Genomic DNA, 25,842 nt, shown 5'->3' on the forward strand with positions numbered 1-25,842 from the left:
GTCTAATCTTCATTCCAACGAATTGCTGTATACATCACTTTCGTGAGTCTGATAGTTATCAAATTAGGAGCTTGAAGCGATTTCATGCATTATAAATATATGATGTGATTTCCACAATCTACTGTCATGGACTAATTAAAGTATATAATCGAAATATAATTGCAGTTTTGAGGATCGGATCACGTGGACTAAATAACTTGAAATCTGGAGTGAAGTCTGAAAATGTTAAGAACCAGTGATGTTTATTTGGTTTCTATGAGTATGTCCCATTACCAATCAGCTCGCTTATCGCTTGCCAAGCCAGCCGTTCCTCATCAATTGTTTTGTTGGCGTGCTTGCTCGAGTGCTTAAGCCACTTGGCAAGCGGCCTACAGTAGATAGCGGTATTACGCACATAGTTTGAGTCCCAATCTGGGGGGTCAGTTTGATCTAGAAGCACGAAGAGGTATGTAGACAGCACACACAGACGTGGTATAAATGGGTAGCTTTGGATTTGTAAAGGGACTCTTCACGGGTGTGTGTGCGTGCCTGCATGATTGGTCATGTGTCTGCAGTGCATGGAATTCGCAGGTGCGTGGACCAAACTCGCACCCAGGCCCATGGTGTGTATTCAACTTTTAAAGGAGATGAGGTTTTGCAATTGTGTGTGTGTGTGTGTGTGTCCAGGCCATAATTTTTTACTTTGTCATCTTTTTACATAATCATTTCAGCTTTTTCATTAAATTTTCAACAAACCTTTATTCTGAGAAGCAGCAGGAACCATTTTTAAAGTCTTTGGTACAACTCGGCCAGGGTTCACACCACCGACCTACCAGACTCAATGGACACTCGAACCATTACGCGAGCCCCGGTGGTGTAATGGTTAGAATGCCTCCTCTGAGTCTGGGAGGTCAATGGTTAACAGCTTATAATGATATTGGTAAAAAAAATTACAGTGCTTCAAGCACAAGATGCCTGTTTTTTTTATTTTAAAAAATAAATAAATAAATAAATAAATAAATAAAGCATTGCTTCCGTGTTTATTTATTTATTTACCACTGAGCTTCAGTATGTCCGTCCAGGCTATACCTTTTGTCATCATATCTTTTTTTTTTTTTTTTTTTTTTTTGTATACCTTGGTCGAGGCTCGTATGAGAGCTAACACACAACTCACAGCAAGGAGGCATGAGACAAGAGGGGCAGGAGTGGAAGGGACAAAACAGTGGGGAACAGACACATTAGGTGAACTGTGGAAGGGAGAGGGATGGGGATGGGACGGGGAACATGGCGAAGAGAAGATGGACATTTCAGGGACTTTCAGAAAGGAAAGTAGGAGAAATGAAGGAAGTGGGCTTGGGTGGATTATCGAGGGTAGAAAAGATCGAGGATTTGGATGGGGGAAGATAAGAGGTGGTGGTGAACAGCTGTTTTGAAAGCCTGGAGGGAAGAATGGGAAAGAATAGAGTGAGGAAGTTTATTCCAAAGGCGGGAAAAAAGAGGAATGAAAGAGTGAAGATGAGCAGTGATTCGTGATTTTGGTAGTTTTACCAGAAGGGGGTTGTTGGCGGACCTTGAGCGCCCTGTGGAAATGTGGTGGGGACAAATCGCAGAGAGAGCAGGGGGGGCAAGGCTGGAGAGGAGTCGGTAGAAGACAGAAAGACCACCGACCAACCTGCGGTGATTGAGTGAGAGGCCCAAAGACTCAGCTTCATTGCGGGAGATGCCAATGATCTTAAATGCCCTGGTTTCGATAGCGTGAAGCCGAGAAAGGTGGGAGGCAGGAGCACCAGCCCAGAGGGGAGAGCAGTACTCCATCAGGCTATGGACAAAAGCTTTGTAAGTGGTCAGGAGCTCAAGAGGGCCGAGGAAGGACTTAGCACAACGGAGGATTCCCAGTCGGCGATTGGCTTTGGAGGCCAGGTTGGAAATGTGACTTTCCCAGGAAAGGTCATGGCAGATAGTGAGACCTAGAAGCTTGAAAGAAAAGACTTCTTCCAGAGGATTGTTGAGAAAGTGGATGGGGGGGTTTTGTAAACGGTCCTTTCGAAGAGACATAGTGAGAGTGTGAGATTTGTCTGGATTGAAAGACATGTTCCACGTGTTGGACCAGTTTGTGATTTTATCCAGATCTGCAGTGAGTGAAGAAGCTGCTGCTTGCCGGTCTGAGGGATGACATATGGTACGGCAGAGGGTGGAGTCGTCGGCAAAGAGAAATAGAGGATTTTCCAGAGAGTCCGAGAGATCATTGATGAAAACCAGAAAAAGAACAGGGCCCAGAACGCTACCTTGAGGAACTCCAGCCTGCACAGGAAGAGGGGATGAAAGAACTCCATTTAGGGCCACACGTTGACTGCGACAGGAGAGGAAGTCTGCGAGCCATGAGTGGAGATGGCCTTTAATACCATGGGAAGAGAGTTTGGTGAGTAGGGCAGGGTGCCAGACTGTGTCAAAAGCACGTGATATGTCCAGGGATACGGCTCGGATTTCCTGTCTGGCATTGAGGACCTCCATCCATTGATGGGAGAGCAGAAGCAGCATATCCAGGGTAGAGTGACCTGGTCTGAAACCAAATTGATGATTGGAAATCAAGCCATTGGAGAAGAGGAAAGATTTCATATCTGAGGCGATGATGGATTCCATCACCTTGCTGATGATTGGGAGAAGGCTGATTGGTCTGTAGTTATAGGGATCTGTTTTTGCACCTTTTTATGCAGGGCAGTGATGTTAGCAGATTTCCAAGCAGATGGCAGATGACCTTGGGCAAATGAGAGGGTGAATAGAACAGAGAGAGGGTGAGCAAGAGCAGAAGAGCAGGCTTTGAGGACACGTGGGCTGATGCCGTCTGGACCGGTTGCAGAATCTGACTCGAGGTTTGAAAGCAAGCTCTCCACCTTGTCAGGAGAAAAGGATACAGAGTCCAGGGACAGTTGGGTGCGACTGGGTAAAGTGGGTAGAGATAGTGATGGGTTTAGGACACAAGATTTAGCTGCAAACACCGAGTTTAGACATTCAGCTTTATCACGTGTGGAATCAGCAGTGCGGCCATTTGAGGTAAGGGAGGGGATGGAGGGGGAACATACACCAGAAACAGATTTGACTAAACGCCACCAGGATTTTGAGGAGGGAGAGAGGTTTGAGAGTTCAGACTTGAGATGAGAAAGATGTTGTTTTCTGGCTCGCCTGAGGGTAGATACACACTTGTTCCGAGCTTTGTGGAAAGAACTGAGATTGCCCTCAGTGGGGTTTGCTTTCCATGAGGCAAAGGCAAGTTGTTTCAGGACAACTACCTCACCACAAGCTTTAGTGAACCATGGGCGGGAGGAAGGGTAGGACAACTGAAGACGAGAGGGGATAAATCTGTGCATGAGGGAGAGCAAGTTTCTTTGAAAGAATTCCCAGGATGAGTTGATGTTTGAGAAAGTAGTGATAGGAGACCAGTCTGTAAGTTTGATGGCTGCTCGGAGACCCTGCCAGTCGGCTTGAGTGAAATGCCAGACTCGACGGCGGTGAGGTGGTTCTCTGATAACAGCCAGAGAGATGTCCACTTTAACAAGGACGTGGTCAGAAGAACCAATTGGAGCGAAGGAAGAGCAGCAGATATTGTCAGGGAAATTTGTCAAAATCAGATCCAGAAGAGATGGAGTACCATTGGTTGAGATCCGGGTCGGGAAGTTGACCGATTGAGTCAGTCCCAATGAGTCGCAGAAAGCTTTTGCTGAGGTGCCATGGCAGGTGAGAGAGGTACCCACACCTAGCCAACTGGCGTGATGACAATTGAAGTCACCACATAAGAGGAAGAGAGAGTTTGGATGAGAAGATAGAAGATGGTCCATGTTTTCGGATAGTGAGATGTAGATGGAGTCATCACTGTTCGGTGGACGGTACAGTACACATATAAACATGAGGTGGGAGTGGAGGGGAAGCCGAAGCCAGAGGTATTCCTGGGGGTGTGGGGGAGTGAGAGCAGTGCATGGAGAGTGAGGAATAGAGTCTTTGATGAAGAGAGCAACACCTCCACCAGGACGAGGCTCAGGTCTGTCATACCGTAAGAGGGAGTAGCCAGGGAGAGATACTTGGGAGTCAGACACGTCTTGGGAGAGGAAAGTTTCTGTTAGGCAGATAATGTCTGGTTTGTCAGTGGCAACCTGTATGGAAAGATCTGAAAGGTTTGAGCGAAGGCCCCGGATATTTGAGGTCCACAATTTTAATGAAGAGGAAGGGGAGGAGGCTTTGGGTGCAGGAGGTGGAGGGGAGGGGAGGGTAGGACAAGGGACGAGGGGGCAGGTAAGGAGGGTTGCTGAAGGAGTGTGGGGTATTGCAGAACAGCGAGGGGAGGGGGCCGAATGAGGAGAAAAGGCTCTGTGATGCTGGGGGAGAGGGGGACAAGAGACAAGGAAGAAGGCAGTTGAGGATTTGAGGAGGTGGAGTGAAGAGATGGAGGTGAGAGGGCAGTGGAGGGAGGCAGGTTGGTGGATGAGAGGGGGGCAACTTTGAGAAGGAAGAGTGAGGGGAATGAAAGGTGGGAGAAAGGTGAGGGGGGATTTTTGAGAGAGGTGAGAGGGAGGCTTGGAGGGAGAAGAGTGGGATGGTTGCTTTGAGAGTGAGAGTGAGGGGTGAGGGGGGTGAGTTGACACTGAAGTTGGAAAAAAAGAATGTTTGATGGAAAGCGAGCATCCATGGCAAACTGTGGTTTTTAAAAGTTTTAGGTCAGAGATGCGATTTAAATCTTCAACAAACCTCCACTATAAGAATATGGAGAACACAAATTAATAAAATGTACAAATATATATAAATTTCTTTTTTTTTCAGCTGTTGCTTTCTTCAAGTTTAGTGAGTACAAAGTGGACACAGATGGGCTTTGTATTTTGGGATGCTTTCTCGTTTGAATTTGGATTCAGATACTCAAAGTGCTGGGCGCAGTAGGAATTTGGCAAGTGAGCCAGCCATGGCTAGGAGATGGAGGGATACAGGAAAAGAGGCCAAGACAGAAGCTGAAGCAATGGCCGAGGTAGAAGCAGAGGCAGGGGCACAAGCTCAGGCAGTGACAGAAGCAGAAGCTGAGGCAGAGGAAGCAAGAGGCAGAAGAAGCAAGAGGCCGAGTCCATGGCAGAGCCCGAGTGAACCAAAACCAACTTCTTTGCCACTGGCTCACCAACTGAGATGGCTGCCGAGACAGATGAGTTGAGCCAATTAAATTCAAGGTAAAGCACGTTTGTAAAATTAATGCAAAAATTTGTCCTGATTATACTGTGCTTGCCATTGTTTGACAGAATTGCAGACGAGCAGAAAAAGAGCCATTCAAGGATTAAAGCTTGAAGATGGTGATCAAACTGTGCCATCTTGCTCCTCTTTCCCTCTCTATTCATTCATTCTTCAACCCTTTTCTGCCTCAAAAGCACATGATCTTCCAAGATCTGTGTTAATGTTCCGCATGTTTTTTCATCCATCCATCACAAAGTCCATTCCCTCATCCATCCATTCTTTATTCAACAAATGCTATAATTTCCTTCACTTATCAAACATGTTTGTTCCTTTGTGCTCAAAACGTTTACATTAACAGTGAAAGGATAAAAATATAAGCTGCTCTATTCAAAATCTTTTTCACTGGAAGAGACATGCAGAGGAATGCTGAAGGAGGAAGGTGGTGTGGAGGGGGGCGGGGGAAGGGCAGAAGTTATGAGAGAAAGAACAAATATGAATGAACCAATCCCAGAATACTGATCCAATGTGTTCATTCACCAAAAAAAAGCTTTTATTTGCAATACAGTGGTATATAAAATAACTTTAACGCATCAAAGCTTAAAATATTCATACATTCAAGGTTAAAATCTCAAAAATTCAGTACCTTTGAGTTTCCTCCTACCCCCTCCCCATTAACAAATATTAAAAAAAAAAAAGACATTTCTGTGAGTACATTTACAAATCCCATTCTTCCTTTCTCATTCGCCTTTATCCCCCCCCCTCCCTCTCTTCAACACCCCTCCCGATCACTTGTGTAAATTGTGCCTCATCATGATATAGCCAGCCCGCTTCAGTCACGCTTTTTGCCAAAACAGATGTTTGCTAAAATGTATATTGAAGAAAATATTTCTAATGATGTATATTATAAAAGGATCTATATGTCTGTCTGTTTGTTTGTTTGTCGTGCTATAAATTGAAAATGGATTAACAGATTGACGGATATCAATGAAACCAACAAAGGTGGATTCAGGGAACTCCCAGGAAGGTTTGTGACGCAAAAATATATATAAGGGAAGGAAGGTTTGTGTATTGGCAGGCACACGTGGCGTTATTTGCAAATGCCAACTTGCGATTGATCGATCTATATACATCTCTTCGCCCCCAGCCCCACCCCCCATATATATATATATATATATATATATGTATATATATATATATATATATATATATATATATATATATATATATATATATATATATATATATATATATATCAGAAGCGACGGATGATATTTGCTAGTCAACATAAAATAAAAACTGAGAAATTATAAATGTTGACAGATCCAAACAAGTTTCCTGCATCCGGATAAATGGTTCATTCCAAACTATTGTGTGCAAGGAGTATTAAATTGCGTTTTGCTTCCGAGACAAAAATAAATTCTGCTTTGCTCTGCGTCGGCCATATCCAAAGTTAACTTGCACACCCACCATGATCCATCAAGCAAGAAGAAGGATCATACGAAATATACTGTTGCGGGCAGGGGGGGGGGTCGGGTGAGAAGACCACGAGGTGGGGGAAGCGATGTCAGTTCCCACCAGACTCCCTGGAATTGTAGGCCGTCGCACACGGATAATTCCGTGACGCGGCGGGTCGCTTAACCAACCGTGGACGCCAATAACTCAACCGTGTGACCTAGGGTCCTCCCGTCTATGGGTTAATTACCTAATTAATCACGTGGTTTAATTACCGGGGAAACACACCTTCGGTACGCCTTGTCCGAACCAGATCACTTTACCGGTTCGGATGCAGCTGAGCGACACTGCCAAGGACGTACCGGCTAAAAGGAACGGATCATTGGGAATAAAGTCCTGGCTAAGCGAGGATTCGGACCGTGCTGGATCAATGGAAGAAAAGACAAAAATGAGCAGGGAACATTCTAATAACAACAATTTATTTACAAGCAGGCGAGGAAAGCTATGTGGCACAGTGAAGATTTATTGGGATGTAATGCAGGGATAGAAAGAAGCGTGGGGTGTGACAATAATACAAGCAACTTACGAAAGCAGACACAGAGCAGACTTGACGTGAAATTAACAACAATAATGATCTTCTACAGACTTACTTAACCAGACATGCGCCAGGACACACGCGCGCGCGCGCACGCACACACAAAGAAACCCAGATGAGAAGGGAGTTTTGCAGCCAGGGAGGGAGTTGAGGTTATGCTCTCGGTACCTGTGCACCCGATGACACGACGCGCCACCAATACGTTTCGGGGGGGGGGGGGGGAATGCTCCGTGGTGTGGTACCCAACAGTAGTCGCGTTGTCTCTGGCCCCAGCCCCACGCGCGAAGACTGTTCTGAAGGAGGAGCTTGTGTGGAGAAGGGGTGGAGTCCAGAGTGCGAGGGTGGAGTGGTGGGTGGGACCAGGTAGACGGGTGGGGTCGACGTCGAGGCATGGGCGGAGACTAGAAGGCGGATTCGAGAAGCAGGAGGCAGATCGACGAGGCAAGGCATGGGCGGAGACTAGAAGCAGGAGGCGGGAACAGGAACAAACTGCGTGAAAAAAAACACACACACACACACACACACACACACACACACACACACACACACACACACACACACACACACACACACACACACACACACACACACACACACACACACACACACACACACACACACACGACGGAGGAACTTCTCAGTCTTTTATAGGGCCCGAAGCTCGGGGGAGGGGCCATGCCGAATTCAATGTCATCGCCCGAATCGGGTGCGCCGATTGGCGTCGACACCTCATGTGGCCCGCCAGCTTGGGCCGGAAACCGCCTCACTCTGTTTCCGGCAAGGCCATCCCCAACAGCGGGAACAATGTGCTCCAACTCCACAAGACAACACGAATCGCCCACACCGAAATCGGCATGCGAATCACAAGCAAATCTTCATCGGGTCTGGACCCCTTGTCCTCGGGTGAACCGACCATGGACCCGCGGTCCTCCGAAGAACCTCCCGGACCAATCACGTATCCTCCATCGGAGCCACTTGTGGATCCCGGGGGTGTTCACTCTGAGATATCGGGACATCGTGAACCGGACGTCGTGTCAGGTGAAGGACGGTACGCTGTGGTAAACGAGATGACGGGCAAGCAGGACAGAGGGTACCGTGGATTGTGTCACTGTCAAAAAAAAAAACACCATCCGTGCAGCCTCTTCAGAGGTATTTGTTCGCATGCTTTTCTTATGCAATTGGCAATTCTCCCCAGCTTATTGGAAGCTCAAATCGACAGTCCAGCACCGAGTGCACATCACTCGCCGCACATGCCGGGTTTCGGGATCGCCCGAGAACGAGACACCGGGTGCTGCGGATCCTTCACGGTGGCGCAGCAGTTTGCCCACCTTACAGCGAAAGCGCACATGACTGATTTATCCCAAGAAAGAAAAGAAGAGGGGAGATGAAATGAAAATAAAATGATTTAGCAACCCTAACTATCAAATCATCGCAACGCACTCCTTGTTGTCCCGTGAAACAAAAGGAAGGGAACTATCTACACATATAATAATGGGTAACTGTCTTCGGGACAACTATCTGTTGTATGCATGCGGTTCCGAGATCCGCAACAATACATTGTGTGAAGTCAGAGGCAAAAAAAAAAAAATTACATTTGTAATAAAAAGGATGACATTTACTGCTGCATTGTGTTTAAACAGACGAGTGTAATGTGGTATAGACTATAAAGAATGATTTTCATTTCACAACATTTAACTGTTTCACTTAACCTCAATAAAAATGTCCAAATGTCTTCAATATGAACCAAACACATTTAATTTCCCAAAGCAGGCAAGGATCCACTATTGGTAATAACTAAAAACACACACACACACACACACACACACACACACACACACACACACACACACACACACACACACACACACACACACACACACACACAATCTTTGAGATATCCTGCTCACAGAGACAGACAGACAAACAGGGGTGAAAACATAACCTCTGTCCATCTTGGGTGGCAGAGGTATTGAAAAATAAAATAAAATAAAAAAGAAGATATTTCATTCTATTACTAGCAAAGGTTCCCAGTGATGGCTGACAACGCCGAGTCTCTTTTCAACCCCCTTCCCCTCTCTCGTCCCACCTCAACCCCTGCCTTCTACCACCACACCCCTCCCACCCCCACTCCTTCCCTGCCCTCCTCCCTCCCATCACATCTTCACCTTTCCCTCCTTCCAGGCATTCAATAATATGTGAGGAACATGAAAAAAAATATATTTTTGAGCGCTTTATCATGCAGAAAACATTGCGGCCTGTTCCAAGTCAAGGCAATGTTGAAAAGGCCGAAACAAAATGGCAGTTTAAAACCTCTTTGAGGTGACAGCAGACTGACCAAGATGGCATGCCACAATCTTGGTAAAGCTTTTTTTGGTTTTTGATGATGAGCACCTTGTTAATTATCTTCAAAAGGGGTGTATTAATTTCCCCAAATCCCCAGTTTTCATTCAGGCACATTTCATGAATATAATGGTTCGATGATTGCCAATTGCATGCCAAGGGCACCGTTTATCAACCGTTTTGTTGGAGTGCTTGCTTGAGTGCTTAAGCCACTTGGTGAGCACTCTCCAAGTTGCTTGGTTGTTTGTTTCGGGAAAAGTAGCCATGCTTTCAATCTCACATCGTACGTTTCCTCCTTTGTTGGGTCCCGGTGGTGCCGTGCGGTGGGTGCCTTGGGAGGCGTCTCATCCACTGAAAATGTGCAATCGTATTTTTACAGGACATTGCTTTGTTTAACCTTTTTGTGCGATCTATTGTTATCCACCTCCCACTTTGACATTGATGCATATTTAAAAAAAACAATAAGGTTCAGCTGACCAGGTGTTCGCCATGTTTGTTCTAGCTGTGAAGGCATAGAGTATTGGTTGACATTTTGTGTTCTGTGGCTTGATACATTTTTCAATTGAATTTCGCCAATTACCCACTTTAAATCTTCTTTCAAAGAACGCTGTTTCAAGATAAATCTTTGTGTTTGGCTTTATTATTTACTTGATGCGTGTGTACATTTGCACATGTGTGTATGCATATAAACTGTATTACCACAATGGCATATTTGGCACCGGTGTGTGTGTGTGTGTTATTGGTCGTTGGTCGTTATCTCCATATAGGGGTTTCAGAAAGTGGAATGGAGCCCTCCCAAATCTCAAAGTACCCACCTTCGTCTGAGTGTGTGTATGTGCAAGTTGCTGTTGTCTGCCATCTCCACATGTGGGTGGGTTTCAGGAGGTGAAACATAGAACTACCATGTCTCAAAGTCTCCACCTCTGTTTGTGTGTGAATGTGAGTGTGAGTGTGAGTGTGAGTTTGGTATCTACATATGGGGTTTCAGAATGTGGAATGGAGTCCTCCCAGGGCGGACTCAAAGTATTCACCTTCATTTCGGTAAGGGGTCACGATTCACGGACCAAGCTGTGAAGTTTTCTTTTTTCAAAGTTTTGTGCCGAGGGCTATCTTCAGGATCGTTACTAAACCCAGGACGGCTTCCAACTGTAGTTCGTTTGTTGTAATATTCCCAGGGATGGTTTTTAATATCTCTGTGAGGTTCTTTATCATCATTCCCGAAGCTCCAACTTTGGCATTCTTCATTTTCCTGGATCTTTTCACTCCATTCATTCTTGGTATTTGGTCATTTTCTTGATTTCTGCATCGTTTATTCCAAAATCATTGGTATTAACACCTCAACACGCAATGCCTTCTTCTCTCTTTTTCTTTTTTTGTAACCAAGTATGACATCTTTGTTTTCTTATACTTCGTTTTCGTTGCAATACTTTGTTTTCGATGTTCACGCTCGATGGGATCGTTAGGTCGTATGTGAGCGGTAGGTACTTCCATGTTTTCAGTCCATGCTTTTGGTTAATATTACCACAAATTTTCTGGAACTGGGATATCAATGATTTTGCAGATGTGCTAGTGGATAACTTTACAAACTCTGTTGGGTCTGTGTGTACAGCTGTTCTGAAATGAGTTTTTTTTAATGTGTTTGGTCATCATATCACTCTCTTCAAAAACAATTTTTCCAAATCAACATGCATGTCACAACCACACAAGAACATCTCCTGATATGCAACCTTCAAGCGTCGCACAACATAGCTCAGCATTGGGGTTCTGGCCTTATGGCAGTCTATTCCAGGATACTATCACCACGCTTTCCAAGCAGGGCATTGAATCAATGAACGCGGTCTCTCAAATGGGACGTGAAGCCGGGTGTCCAGTTTGCTAGCGTTCGCTGGTGAATGTTATATATTCCAGTGTCTTTCACAAGTGTGTGTGGGCCAGCTACCCTCATGAGGAGCACGGCTGACTTAGCAACTTTTCATCCTCAATCGTATGCCGAGCTACCTAAAGATTAGAAATTTGTGGGCCTTCACTTTGTTGGCCTCAACGGATGAAGAAATGATGAAAATGGAAATGTGGATTAAATGCATAATTATTTTTCAGCCAAGCTGTTGCTTTATGAAACAAGAATGGCACTCTTCGACGTCGCGACGATGACAGATATGCCTCCGCCCACATTATTACATCAATATACTTACTTGAACCAAGTTTGATTTAAATCCCTTCGCCGTTCTCAAATATCACGTTTTTACATGACATGACCTCTCGACCCCATAACCTAATCAGTTTATGTACACATCATGATACATACTTGTACCAAGTTTGACTTGGATCCCTTCAACCATCCTAAAGTTATCGTGATAACGAAAACCTATCGCGGACTCTGACCTTTGACCTCTTGATGCCGCCACCTAATCAGTTCATCTTTGCATCATACTGTATACTTATACCAAGTTTGGTCAAAATCCCATCACTGGTTCACAAGTTAGCACGGTAACAATTTTGACCTAACATGACCTCTGACCTTTTTAATCCCAAAATCTATAAGTTCATCTTTACTCATTATACATACTTGTAAGCAAGTTTGACTTGGATCCCTTCAACCGTTCTCAAGTTATCGTGGTAACGAAAACCTATCACAGATGCACGGACAACCTGAAAACATGCATCCGGTGACTTCATCAGCGGAGACATAAAAACGTTTTTTTTTTAGTGACAGAAGTGCATCTTCTTGACTGCAAAAGTGACAAGGGATTATGGGTGCAAGTTTCTGAAAAAATAAACTGAAAATTTTTTTCAAGCTTAAAATCTAACCCCTCCCATCCCCAGCCTGGATCCATGCCTGTCCCAAAGCCAATATCTGTGCTGCTTTGACTCAATTTGCATAGCAAATGAGATGAGCCTGCCAATTATTGTGTGTGAAAATAAAACCCAGTCAAACCCTGAACTATAGTTAAGCCTTGCTCGAGCTGGCAGTGGATGTAAATACCAATTATCTATTCGTATATCCTTGAGTCATTCACACTTAACAAAGAAAAACAATAATTTCATTTTGAAGAGTGGTCACAGCATTTTCATGGTTAACAAAACACTGGTACAAATTAAATATTGAATAAATAAATTGAAAAACAATCACTATCTCATAATACCCCCACCACCCAGTGATGGAATGAAAGGTGGCCTGCATTCAGTTATAAGGTTGTTGGGTTATTTTTACCATTATAAAATGGCGATTGCTGTGTAAGCTTTAGAAGAAAACAGCGATCGGCTATATGATATCAATTCCTGTAATATTGGGGTGATGATGAATGATGTCTATGAATCTATGATGTGATGATGAATCTCTGATGTCACTTGAACCCAACTGCACCAAGCTTGAGCCCCCCCCCCACCCCCGAGACAGGCTCCTCCATTCAAACAAAACAAAATCCAGGACAAGATACATATCAATATCTCTCTACGACTCACACTAAATGTAAGGTGGTTCAAATGTGCAATGCACATCATAAACCAGGACATAGATAGCAAGATGCTTACCCGGACGGGATACGAGACACCAGGCCCCAATATCTTGTCATCAGCGTGGAGCCAACCACACGTAGGCTTGTTCACAAAGCTGCCGTTTCGGTTCCAGTCTTCGCCGCCAAGGTGGACGCCTGCAACCCGCGTCTTGCGTCCCGCTGCCAGTTTATTCATCATGACCACCTGGGAAGGATGCATGATATTGATGGATAGAATGGCTGATTTTTATGGTTGTTCTCTTATACTGTACCCCTCGACACCCTGTTGCCCAATCCAATCAGACAATGCAAGGAAATGAGCAATTATTTCAATCTGACACTGCAGCGTCCTCAAGGCAAATTCCAATCAGACATTCCCATGCAAGACCCTGGACAGCACACTCAACTTTACTTAACAACACCAATCTTACAAATACAGGATATTAATCTCCATCCCTCCATTGGGACCATACTCTGTGCAGAGCGTTGGTGCTGCTGAAGCAGTCTCCTGGGCTTGTGGGCACAATCCTGGACGGGTCGCCACTCCAACACAGGATACCAGCAAGCTGGTACTCATTTTGCCAACCTCAGAAGGATGACAGGCTGAGTCAACCCCACCTGGTATTAATTCTATAGCAAAGCAGGATTTGAACTCAGGACCCAAGGATCCCAAGCTGACCACTCTAGCCATTAAGCCAACACCAGGCATATATCAATCTCAGGTGTCACCACATTCGTGAAAGACTTCATTTGCATAAAAGTTAACACATTACGAACATGAAAAGTGATCCTGCACATATGATGGTTTGAATTAAGCAACTTGGGTAAAGATTTTAAATGAAAACAGAAAGCAAGTATGGCAGATTATTCATGCTCTCTCTGATCCCTCAGAGCAGACGAGAAACCTGCAACTCAAAACAATACCAAACACATGAAGGACCAGGGTAGGGAGCATACTACAAGCAGATCCGCAGCATACTCAGTGGCAAACAAATCAAAGAATAAATACATAAATAAATAAATATCAAATCAAATATATATATAGAGATCTTGTCACCACAAAGTTCTCAATTATTTATTTTGACGTTTGTGATCAAATGCACAAAACCAGTGCCAGCAAAGGCTTTATCAAAATGTAGCTTTGGCCAGTACTGTGCAAAAAAAATAAAAAAAAGATAAAGTATCTCATTTTCAGTTTCCAAAAAAAAAAAAAAAAAATTACATTATCACATTTCATTTATGAAATTCCAAGATTCTGAGTTGAAATTCAACAAACAAGACTCATGACAAGATAGAACAGAGAAATAATCTCCATAGTATTTACATGAACAATTATGCAACCCGGACAGCGGGTAATGGTCACATGGATGTGTACAAGTTTATGTAGATGGTCACATGGATGTGTACAAGTTTATGTCGATGGTCACATGGATGTGTACAAGTTTATGTAGATGGTCACATGGATGTGTACAAGTTTATGTAGATGGTCACATGGATGTGTACAAGTTTATGTCGATGGTCACATGGATGTGTACAAGTTAATGTAGATGGTCACATGGATGTGTACAAGTTTATGTCGATGGTCACATGGATGTGTACAAGTTTATGTAGATGGTCACATGGATGTGTACAAGTTTATGTCGATGGTCACATGGATGTGTACAAGTTTATGTCGATGGTCACATGGATGTGTACAAGTTTATGTAGATGGTCACATGGATGTGTACAAGTTTATGTAGATGGTCACATGGATGTGTACAAGTTTATGTCGATGGTCACATGGATGTGTACAAGTTTATGTAGATGGTCACATGGATGTGTACAAGTTTATGTCGATGGTCACATGGATGTGTACAAGTTTATGTCGATGGTCACATGGATGTGTACAAGTTTATGTCGATGGTCACATGGATGTGTACAAGTTTATGTCGATGGTCACATGGATGTGTACAAGTTTATGTCGATGGTCACGTGGATGTGTACAAGTTTATGTAGATGGTCACATGGATGTGTACAAGTTTATGTACATGGTCACGTGGATGTGTACAAGTATATGTCGATGGTCACATGGATGTGTACAAGTATATGTCGATGGTCACGTGGATGTGTACAACTTTATGTAGATGGTCACGTGGATGCGTACAAGTATATGTCGATGGTCACATGGATGTGTACAAGTATATGTCGATGGTCACATGGATGTGTACAAGTTTATGTCGATGGTCACATGGATGTGTACAAGTATATGTCGATGGTCACATGGATGTTTACAAGTTTATGTCGATGGTCACATGGATGTTTACAAGTATATGTCGATGGTCACATGGATGTTTACAAGTTTATGTCGATGGTCACATGGATGTGTACAGGTTTATGTCGATGGTCACGTGGATGTGTACAACTTTATGTCGATGGTCACATGGATGTGTACAAGTATATGTCGATGGTCACATGGATGTGTACAAGTATATGTCGATGGTCACATGGATGTGTACAAGTTTATGTCGATGGTCACATGGATGTGTACAAGTTTATGTCGATGGTCACATGGATGTGTACAAGTTTATGTCGATGGTCACGTGGATGTGTACAAGTTTATGTAGATGGTCACATGGATGTGTACAAGTTTATGTACATGGTCACGTGGATGTGTACAAGTATATGTCGATGGTCACATGGATGTGTACAAGTATACGTCGATGGTCACGTGGATGTGTACAACTTTATGTAGATGGTCACGTGGATGTGTACAAGTATATGTCGATGGTCACATGGATGTGTACAAGTATATGTCGATGGTCACATGGATGTTTACAAGTTTATGTCGATGGTCACATGGATGTGTATAAGTTTATGTCGATGGTCACATGGATGTGTACAAGTATATGTCGATGGTCACATGGATGTGTACAAGTTTATGTCGATGGTCACATGGATGTGTACAAGTATATGTCGATGGTCACATGGATGTTTACAAGTTTATGTCGATGGTCACATGGATGTTTACAAGTATATGTCGATGGTCACATGGATGTTTACAAGTTTATGTCGATGGTCACGTGGATGTGTACAAGTTTATGTCGATGGTCACGTGGATGTGTACAACTTTATGTCGATGGTCACATGGATGTGTACAAGTATATGTCGATGGTCACATGGATGTGTACAAGTATATGTTGATGGTCACATGGATGTGTACAAGTATATGTCGATGGTCACATGGATGTTTACAAGTTTATGTCGATGGTCACATGGATGTTTACAAGTTTATGTCGATGGTCACATGGATGTGTACAAGTTTATGTCGATGGTCACGTGGATATGTACGGTAAATGGTTCCATAAAGTGAAATTTCTGCCTCAAAGCTTGAAAGTGAAACCCAGTTTAAGCTTCAGTAAAAGGTAACTTTATAAAGCCCTCAAAATGACCAACACCATGAAGGCCAACGTCACCCAATGTTTTATTTTATAATAACTCCAAACAAAGAAAAGAAAGATGCAGAGAAGGAGATAAGAGTTATAGAACATGTCACGATAAGAAGAAAGTAAAAAGGAAGAAAGGCCAGCAAAGACAACTGTATATCATTCCTATGTTGATGCATTCACCACCCTCACCACACTCACCACACTCACCTCTCAGCTGTCTCGGCTGGGTTTGAATCCCGATCACGCTCTAAACTGTCATCCCGGTGTTTTGCATGGAGGGCGATTCATCAATGTGTCTGCCGTCCCTCGGATGGACCTTAACCTGGGTGTCCCATCTACCAACACTCATCAGTGGACGTTAAAGATCCCACTTCGCGAAGAGAAGTCGTGATATCATGGGCCCCTTGAACAAATTCCAAATTCCAAGGCAGTGCATCAGCACCAGTGACACAGCTGTCTCTCAGTAATGATGCAACCAACAGACAGAATTCAGAAGTGAATCCCAGTCCAACATGCATTCACCAACAACCACCCTCATGGAGAATAATGACATCATCAACAACAATATTAATAAAAATAAAAATGCAAAGACATCATGGTCAATCAGTCACAAAGAAAAAGGAAATTGCAAGATAAAAATTATTTATAAAAAAACATTTTCTTTGAAATAAAATTCTGTCATTCAGCTGCAACATATTGGGAGCTTCATAAGCCAAACAAATCGGTTTTCACGATCCATACACGTCCCTGACAAACAATTCAAGCAAACTGCAGAATCAAAGAAACGCCATTTTGGAGACGACGCATGGGTGCAGCTGTTACGCTATGGTGATCCCATGGTATCGGCAATGTTTCAGTGATGTGCAAAACAGAAAAATGCTCTTGACCAAGTCCAGAACGACCCAAGCTTATTTCACAATAACACCCTTGAAATACAACAGCAGCTTTGGTGACCGTACAATAAAAGGTCAAATTTGAATGTGGACGAAACTGAAGTTTAAATATAGCATCGTTCCCATTTGCAAGAAAGTAAACAAATAACGAGTCATACAGATTTACTGCATCATCAAACAGCAACCATTGCTCAGGGTGAAAGGGAAAATAAAATAAATGAAAACAAATATTAAATCCCCGCAGTGAAAGGTGAAATCTCACGCCTTTGAAAATCTGGCAGGATGTTAAATCACCAAATAAACATGACAAGAGGAAAAAAAATAAAAATAAAAAGATCACGCTCTTTTGAAACTGAAAGACATGACACCATATCAACAAATCCATTCCCATCTCTGTAGCATCCTTCCAAACACCCCCAAAACACCCGACGCATGGCGGCCATACCTGTGCTGCCCACACTGAACCCTCCATGTACCGCACAAGGCGCCCACAATCGGAGCTCTGCTTTTTGACTTTTTCCATCTGCTCCATGGGGCCACCGCTCGTCGAGCTGCGCCCCGCACTGGCGTTCGAAAGTCGGGGTCCAGAGAGCCCTGGCAGCAGAACAGACAAGGAAGCCTCTTTTCCTGACCTCCGCTCTGCATGAGAAGAGTCTTCATTTTTGCCGCTGCTGTTAGCGGCTTCTCCGGCCAAAGGCAGCACTTCGGATAAAGCTCCGTAATCACCGTCACAATGTCTTGAAACGTTGTCACGAAAGCGGCTGTACTTGCTCCTCTGGAGCATGGTGGCGGGCTTTGCAGCCTCAGCAGTTGTAGTGGAATGACCTCAGCCACCGTCGCTGTTTGAAATGTAGCTACGAGTGAAGATGAGGTCTTGTGCAAGTTGGCTGCATAGAAATCTTGCGACGCACATACCCTCATTGCCGGGTAGACATCGCCACGAAGCTGACGCTTTAGGGGGGCGGAGGGGGTGGGAGTGGATTGTAAAGACTGAGGAGGCGTGCAAGAGAGGCAAGAGGAGAGAGAGAGGGAGAGAGGGAGAGAGAATGGTTTGCGTGACAAAACGGACAATGGGTGTGAAAGACAGAGACAGGGGTAGAGAGACAGGGGTAGAGAGACAGGGAGAGAGAGAGAGAGAGAGACAGAGAGACAGAGAGACAGAGAGACAGAGAGACAGAGAGACAGAGAGACAGAGAGACAGAGAGACAGAGAGACAGAGAGACAGAGCGACAGAGAGACAGAGAGACAGAGAGTCAGAGAGACAGAGAGACAGAGAGACAGAGAGACAGAGAGACAGAGAGACAGAGAGACAGAGAGACAGAGAGACAGAGAGACAGAGAGACAGAGAGACAGAGAGACAGAGAGACAGAGAGACAGAGAGACAGAGAGACAGAGAGACAGAGAGAGAGAGAGAGAGAGAGAGAGAGAGAGAGAGAGAGAGAGAGAGAGAGAGAGAGAGAGAGAGAGAGAGAGAGAGAGAGGAGGGCAAGCTCGATGAAAATTTTTAAAAGGACACACACAGATACACGAAAGCACAGAGGTCGGTCGGGTGGGCGTGGGTCTCAAAGGAACGAGTAGAAAGCACCCAGTGGAATGGCAGCCTTTCTGTGAATGTCAAAAGCACAGCTTTCTTGAACAAGGACGATGCTGTGCCCAGTCTTTAATCACTGCCTTCCAAACACTAGCTGTGGTTCAACATAGAGCTGCCATCGGGTAGCGTCAAATAGATCTGCTGCAGCTCACCAAAACACCCACCTGCAGGCTTAAATGCAACTACAACCAACACACTTCAATGAAGAAAATATGCAACTGCCCAATGAAAACCAACCCCTATTCACAATCTTCCATTCAAAGCATTCCTTCTCTCTCTACTTTAATGTAATATGCCTCTGTGAGGATACACAACAAGCTCAGGAAAGATTGCAACTCGTGCCAAAAACAACAACACCTTTGTCTCAGAACAAGACACAACGAAAATCTCTCAAGCCAGGAAGCTTTACGGATGTCCCAAATGCTCAGGGTTACAATTTCTGACACTTGGACACCAAAGGCAAATAAGTTTCACAAAATGGTGTACAAAGAAATCATTCTCATATTCCACCCACGATCTGTCCTCAAAACCCCCTTCAAAAGAGATTTCCGTCCACAAAAACCCGCAAGCCATCCGCAAAGACAGAAAGAGCCTGCCTGGGTCAAAAACGCAGGGTAAAACAGTATGCCGATCGGCGTGGGCGTTTCACTCTATAAAGAGTGGCAGGAATTCGGAAGGGGGTGACGAGACATGGCGAGCCCCTACACGTGGGCTAGAGGACAGCGTTCAACAGCCAAATGGAACGAGCCTGCAATCTAACCAACAACAGTCTCTCGTGTGGGTTCTGAGCAGGTTCGTGTTCGCAGAATGGCTTGGCTCTTTTGCCCTTCAGAAAAGAACATTCGGGAGAAAGATGGGCAAACCAGGCATGTGCAGCAATGACTCATGTTCTCACATACAAACACGCAGATGGACGCATACACGCGCTCACACATGCATTTAAATTATTAACCCCAGCCTGCCTGGAGAGAAGTAGGGAGTCGGAGTGGGGGAGGGAGGAGAGGGTAAAAAGCCTATTCTTCACATTATATAACTAAATTGAGAGCACCATTTGGCAAGATGTGTGTTGGTACAACAAGATTTAATGAATCGACAAATTGCAACAATTTGGAGAGCCTGTTTGGAATTCCCATAAAAAGCGACCTGAGATTTCATCTTGTATCCTGTTTTAAGCTGTCCGTCATCTCACAACAATTTTTTTTCCTTCCTGTAATACATGTAGAGGATCCTTCATGGGCAGACAAAACTCAGGAGAAAAATAAAACAGAAATCACAGCAATCAGCGCCAAAGAAAAGAAAACGATAGAAATTTGAAAATAAATAAATAGATAAATTACAAAACCAGCTTGTCAACGTCACTAACGACGATGTTCATGTCAATCGACAAGAAATAGCATACAGTGAAAATGAAGAGGAAAAAAAAAAGAAAGAAAGATAATTAACCATTCTAAAGCTGCGTCTCCAAAACACACACAAAACGGCTAAATGAACCAAACGTATTGCATCCACCAGCAAGTTTAAATTAAAAAAAATAATAATAATTTTGAAAGCTCCTGCCATTCTAAAATGACTTCATCTCGAATCGTTTTGCCCACCATCTCTCCCCTGGTTGTGCATTCTCATTTTTCGATCAGCTATTTGTGAATGGGTTAACAAGGCAGCGGAGCAAGTACGCGACAAACACGATCTCAACAAAATATAAAAAAAATTCAGATTAAAAAAAAAAGAGAAATGCAAATGCAGGTGCAGCATGTTTGACGATGCAGAAATTGAGGAAGGAAATGAGGGAAGAAAATATGAAAGGCCACAAGAGGCAAAAATAAAAAGGATAAAACAAAATGAGCTGCTGCAGAATTCTGAATGAATTTTAATGAATGGATCGGTCGGCGGCTGTGAAAAGCTTGAATGAATCGCTGCATCCATGCACCTTTATTGGATGCCTTTCCCATTGCCCATTGGTGCACAACCAATCGCATCATGGCGTTAGCAACAGATCCCAGAAAGAAAAGGAAAAAAAATATCGTCTTTCGGAAGCAATTTGGAGCGCACAACCTTCCCTTCCCTTCGGTTCGCAACCAATCCATACATCCCTCGCTGAGCGCGACTGCCCATTGAAGCCTTTTTCCCATTCATAACGTGTCGGCCTGATAAAATTAGAGAGCTTCCTTTTCCCTCTCGGAATGAGGATATTGCCCCCTGTCGCAGACTACTTGGATCATATTCGTACACATTTTTACACTTACATCCGACTGTGATTTAAAACAATGATAAAACAAAGGCAATTAAGTATGCCTTTCAAACATGGTGCTAAAATGGCAGTCACATCACAAAATCCCAACCCGCAGTAAAATGCCCATCAAATACCCCTTACGGTTACAGTACACATGGTTTTTATTGCCAATCGATGTTTTCACCCACAATAATATTTAATTATTGCATTTATTTGTTCATCTCCAACGTCATCCATGTGCTGCACCAGCACAGCTCTAAGGTGGCTTCACATGGAAGGAAATGCATATTATAAAAGGGCATTACAAGGGGGCGTGCAGCAGGGTGAAACCAGGTTACCGCAGCATGGGAAAAATAAATATATAAAACAAGAGCACAGGATAAGCTTATGGAATATTGTAGTACAAATTAATATAAAATAACATCGGCTACTGTTTATAATACAATTATAATTTGTATAATATATAATTAATATATTGTACAATATAATAATGCAATATATATATATTGCATTATAATACTGTATATAATTATAATTTGAAGGTGATATATCCTCTCATTGAAAAATTATCTTATTTGTTCGAGATTAGGGCTGGTACTGGTAGGCTCACCCACCTCTGAGCGGTCGAGAATGGCTTTGAATGTCAGTTCAACTATAAACCGTAAATGGTGTTTTGTAGGCATGGTGATACAATGTGTGTGTCATCCCTCGGCTGGACGTTAAAAAAAAAAAAATGGATCCCTGTTCCCATCTGCTAGCATTCGTTGGTGGACATTAAAAATCCCATGATGTGACAACTTGCCTCCTCCACGAAAGACAAGCACCCTCAGCAAATTAAATTCCTGCCTTAATCTACAGGGGCACCACGTCAGCAGCACAGCCATGCTTCCAGCAAGGATGCAAAGGAGCAGCCATGTGCTGAAAAACAAAATGGTGATGACCTTCCACTGCTGCTACTTCCTCTTCTTATTTAACAGTTCCAATTGCTCCAGTTATTCCTAAACAGTGGGAAACATTTTTGGCAAAAGTTTTTCACGAACCAGTTGGCCAAGCCTAACTTTGGAATGGAGGTGTTTTGGATGGGAATCTGTAATTTGTTCAGGGTAACGGTGATGATTCACCTAATCTCACCTAAAAAAAAAATACACCATGCCATCTTTAACGTAAACCAATGACCAGTGCTGGCACAGATGGGTCCTCCAGCTTTTAATCACCTTCCAATGGATGATGGACACTGATAAAATGTACTACGTGCGAAACACCGGGTGACAGTTTGTCGTTGGGTCAAGATTTGAACCCAGGCTACACTACCCCAAAGACGAATGCACATACTTCCAAGCTATCCTAACATGTTCTTCTTATTTCATATGCAGCACATGGCTGCAAGTAAAACCATCATTGGCTGAGGGCACTGCTGTCCCGCTGATGCAACGACCTCTGTAGGTTAGGGCAAGAATTTGGAATTTGTTCCAGGTTGGCGGCGATAGCTCGCAAAGGACAGGGTGCGATCTTTAACGTGTACAAACTAATGCTAGAAGATAGGACGCCCAGTTTAATGTCCATCCAAGGGACAGCAAACAATGACGTCTTATCCTGTTGTCTTTCAGGTAAAAAGTAACAGCTTGTAACCGATTCAAACCAAGGCTAGATGGCTCAGAGGCGAGTATGCATACCTTAAAGGCCATCCTTCCAGCCCCAACTATGCTCCCATCACTAGAGGTAAGGGATTAGTTTTAAATTAAAATTAAAGATAGGTCTTTACACAGACAAGCATCTGACCACACACAATGTAACACAGAAGGCAATGATTAAAAACAATGTTGGGACTCACTGTCTGCATTCTTTCATTCAAGTGATACCGCCTCCTTAACTCTGTAGGGTGTGGAGTTGGGGTGTGACGGGAATGACAGAGATCTGTAATCTGGTGGTGAAAGAAGGCCGCATTCCAGTGGATTGGGAACTGAGTGTACCCTCGTCCCTCTGTACAAGGGGAAAGGTGACCTGCTGGACTGTGGCTCCTCTAGAACAACAAAGTTATTGGAGCATGGAATGAAGGTATTGGAAAGGGTGTTGGAGAAGAGGATAAGGAAGAAGGTAAAGATTCACGAAATGCAGTTTGGATTTATGCCACGAAGAGGAACGACAGATGCGATTTTTATTGTAAGGCAGTTGCAGGAGAAGTTCATGGAGAAGAGGAAGAAGTTGTTTTTTGGGTTTGTTGATCTGGAGAAAGCATTTGATCGGGTTCCACGTGAAGTTATGACATGGGCATTGAGGAAGTTTGGAGTGGAGGAATGGTTGATCAGAGTAGTGATGGCCATGTACGAGAGAGCACGCACAGCTGTAAGGACGAAGGATGGGAACAGTGGTGAGTTTGAGGTGAGGGTAGGAGTGCACCAGGGGTCAGTACTAAGTCCACTTCTATTTGTAGTTGTGATGGAGGTGCTGGCTCTGAGGGTAAAGGAGGGTTTACCGTTGGAGCTGCCGTATGCAGATGATCTGGTGTTAATTGCAGAGAGTATGGACGGACTGAAGGAGAAGATGAACAAGTGGAAGGAATGTATGGAGGCAAAAGGTTTGAAGGTGAATATCGGAAAGACGAAGGTGATGGCAAGTGGTAAAGCATGTGGTGAGGTGGAAAGGACTGGGAAGTGGCCGTGTGCTGTGTGCAGGAAGGGTGTCGGAGTGAACTCCATTCAGTGTACAATGTGTGCTGAATGGGTTCATCGAAAATGTAGTGGGGTGAGAGGGTCATTAACCAGTGTGGCAGCTACATTCAATTGTAAGGTGTGCATCGAGGGAGCAGCAGATGAAGGAATTGTTGAGTTGGATCTTGGAGATGGTGTGAAGCTGGAAGGGATGAAAACATTTTGCTATCTTGGAGACATGCTGAATGGAGAAGGTGGATCAGACTCTTCGACGGTTGCTAGAGTGAGATGTGCATGGAAGAAGTTTCGGGAACTGAGTGGCGTGCTGACGAAGAGGGGAGTGTCGTTGAAGCTGAAGGGAAAGGTGTATGCTGCATGTGTGAGGAGTACGATGATTTATGGGAGCGAGGCATGGGTACTGAACATGGAGCAGCAACAAAGGCTGGAAAGGGTGGAAATGTGAATGGTTCGGTGGATGTGTGGAGTATCGTTGAGAGAGAGGAAGACAAATGATGACTTGCGGAAGATGATGGGGATAGAGTCTGTGATGGATGTTGTGAAGAGAAACAGGTTGAGAAGGTTGGGTCATGTGTTGAGGAAGGATGAAAGTGACTGGGTGAGAGGAGTGTTGGAAATGAGTGTAGTAGGAAGTGGAGGACGAGGAAGACCGAGAAAAACTTGGCTAAAGGTGGTGGAAGAGGAAATGTGGGCAAGGAGATTAAGAAGGGGAGATGCAGAAAACAGGGTAAAGTGGAGAAGATCGTCATGGGGCCCGCAAGGCTAACCCCCGCCTTAACAGGGAAAATGGCCTTTAAATGCTTGTGTGTGTGTTGTTGTGAACCTCCTTACCTCTGTACATAGGAGGATGGATATGTTATACCTGGAACGTGACGTCTAAACCTCGTGAATGTGCAAACATCTGTACAGGCAGATGTCTGCACATTCACAAAGTCCGATCATAATGAGCTCAGTTGCTTTATTCCAATTAATCCTTTTTGTTCTTTCTGTAATTTGCTCCTTTTGTTAGTTATGTGCATAACTTTGTCTTAGATCCTTTCTGAGATCATGGATCATAATATATTTATGTTTTGAATGTTTAAAAATGGGATATTCACAATTACAAAGATGTGTGCCATTCAACCATCCCACCACATTGGCAGATTGCATCGTTTATTTATAGTTGAAGATCTTTCCCCCAATTGCTTCAAATAGAAGTGCATGTATTGTTATGGCCTGGGGTTCGAGGTTTGCCCAGAAACACCTGGTCCTGAGGCCACCAGCCACGGATAACTCCGCAGCTCAGCAGGTTGCGAATCAACCACGAATGCCGATTGGTACCGCCAATCCTGGCAGTGTCAGTACTTCGCATGGTTATCATACCTTTGGCCGACAATATCAAAGGGGTCCTGTGTCCTCGATGTGTCTTGTCTTAATCCTACCTGATCAGGTGCAACCGAGCAGAGCTGCCAAGTACACACCAGCTAACAGAACAAAACACACAGGGTAGAACTTTCTGGCTGACACAACGTGCGGACTATGCTTGACCAATGGAGGAAGACACACGATGAACAGGGTACATTACAATAACAAACAAGAAAGAGCAGAGATTGCAGACTCTCACCAGGACTTGTTTTGTGCGGTGTTACATAATTAATATTCAACATAACTAGAACTGCCACTTTATAACTGCTGGCAGTGATGACCGCGTGCTAAGACGTCCCGCTTTCATCGGACACCTGGACCTGACCCATGACGTTTATCATTATTCAATTGAATTCAGAATGGGATTAAAATAAATTCAATTCAAATCAAATGGAAGACCAAATCGGTACAGCACTGCAACAGTCATCAGAAGGAACCCAAATAAGCAAAAAGTAAAAATGAAGTCATCAGGAGGAACCTGGATAGGATTCACATTTCAGCTGCTACTCCCATACCCTCAAACCCATCCAGGCACAGCCAAGTGAGCATGATAAATAAATAAATCATGAAA

At 44.0% G+C, this 25,842-nt stretch overlaps 1 protein-coding gene across 4 annotated transcripts in view; it reads right to left on the reverse strand.

Annotated features, from left to right (window-relative positions):
* The window catches only part of SHC1 (SHC adaptor protein 1), a 124,116-nt gene that overhangs the window by 72,750 nt on the left and 25,524 nt on the right, over positions 1–25,842 (reverse strand). For 2 of the 4 annotated variants that reach the window (XM_085891514.1, XM_085891515.1), the window contains one exon: positions 13,100–13,267. In XM_085891514.1, the coding sequence (XP_085747640.1) occupies positions 13,100–13,261 (162 nt within the window). In that variant the 5' untranslated portion in view covers positions 13,262–13,267. Of the gene's footprint in view, positions 1–13,099; positions 13,268–16,694; positions 16,857–17,825; positions 18,466–25,842 lie in introns of those variants that run through there. The other 2 variants (XM_085891512.1, XM_085891516.1) reach the window with 2 other exon arrangements.

The sequence above is a fragment of the Eptatretus burgeri genome, chromosome 8, assembly GCF_056783735.1.
Source record: "Eptatretus burgeri isolate ZD-2024b chromosome 8, Ebu_testis_v1, whole genome shotgun sequence".
NCBI classification, from domain to species: domain Eukaryota; kingdom Metazoa; phylum Chordata; class Myxini; order Myxiniformes; family Myxinidae; genus Eptatretus; species Eptatretus burgeri.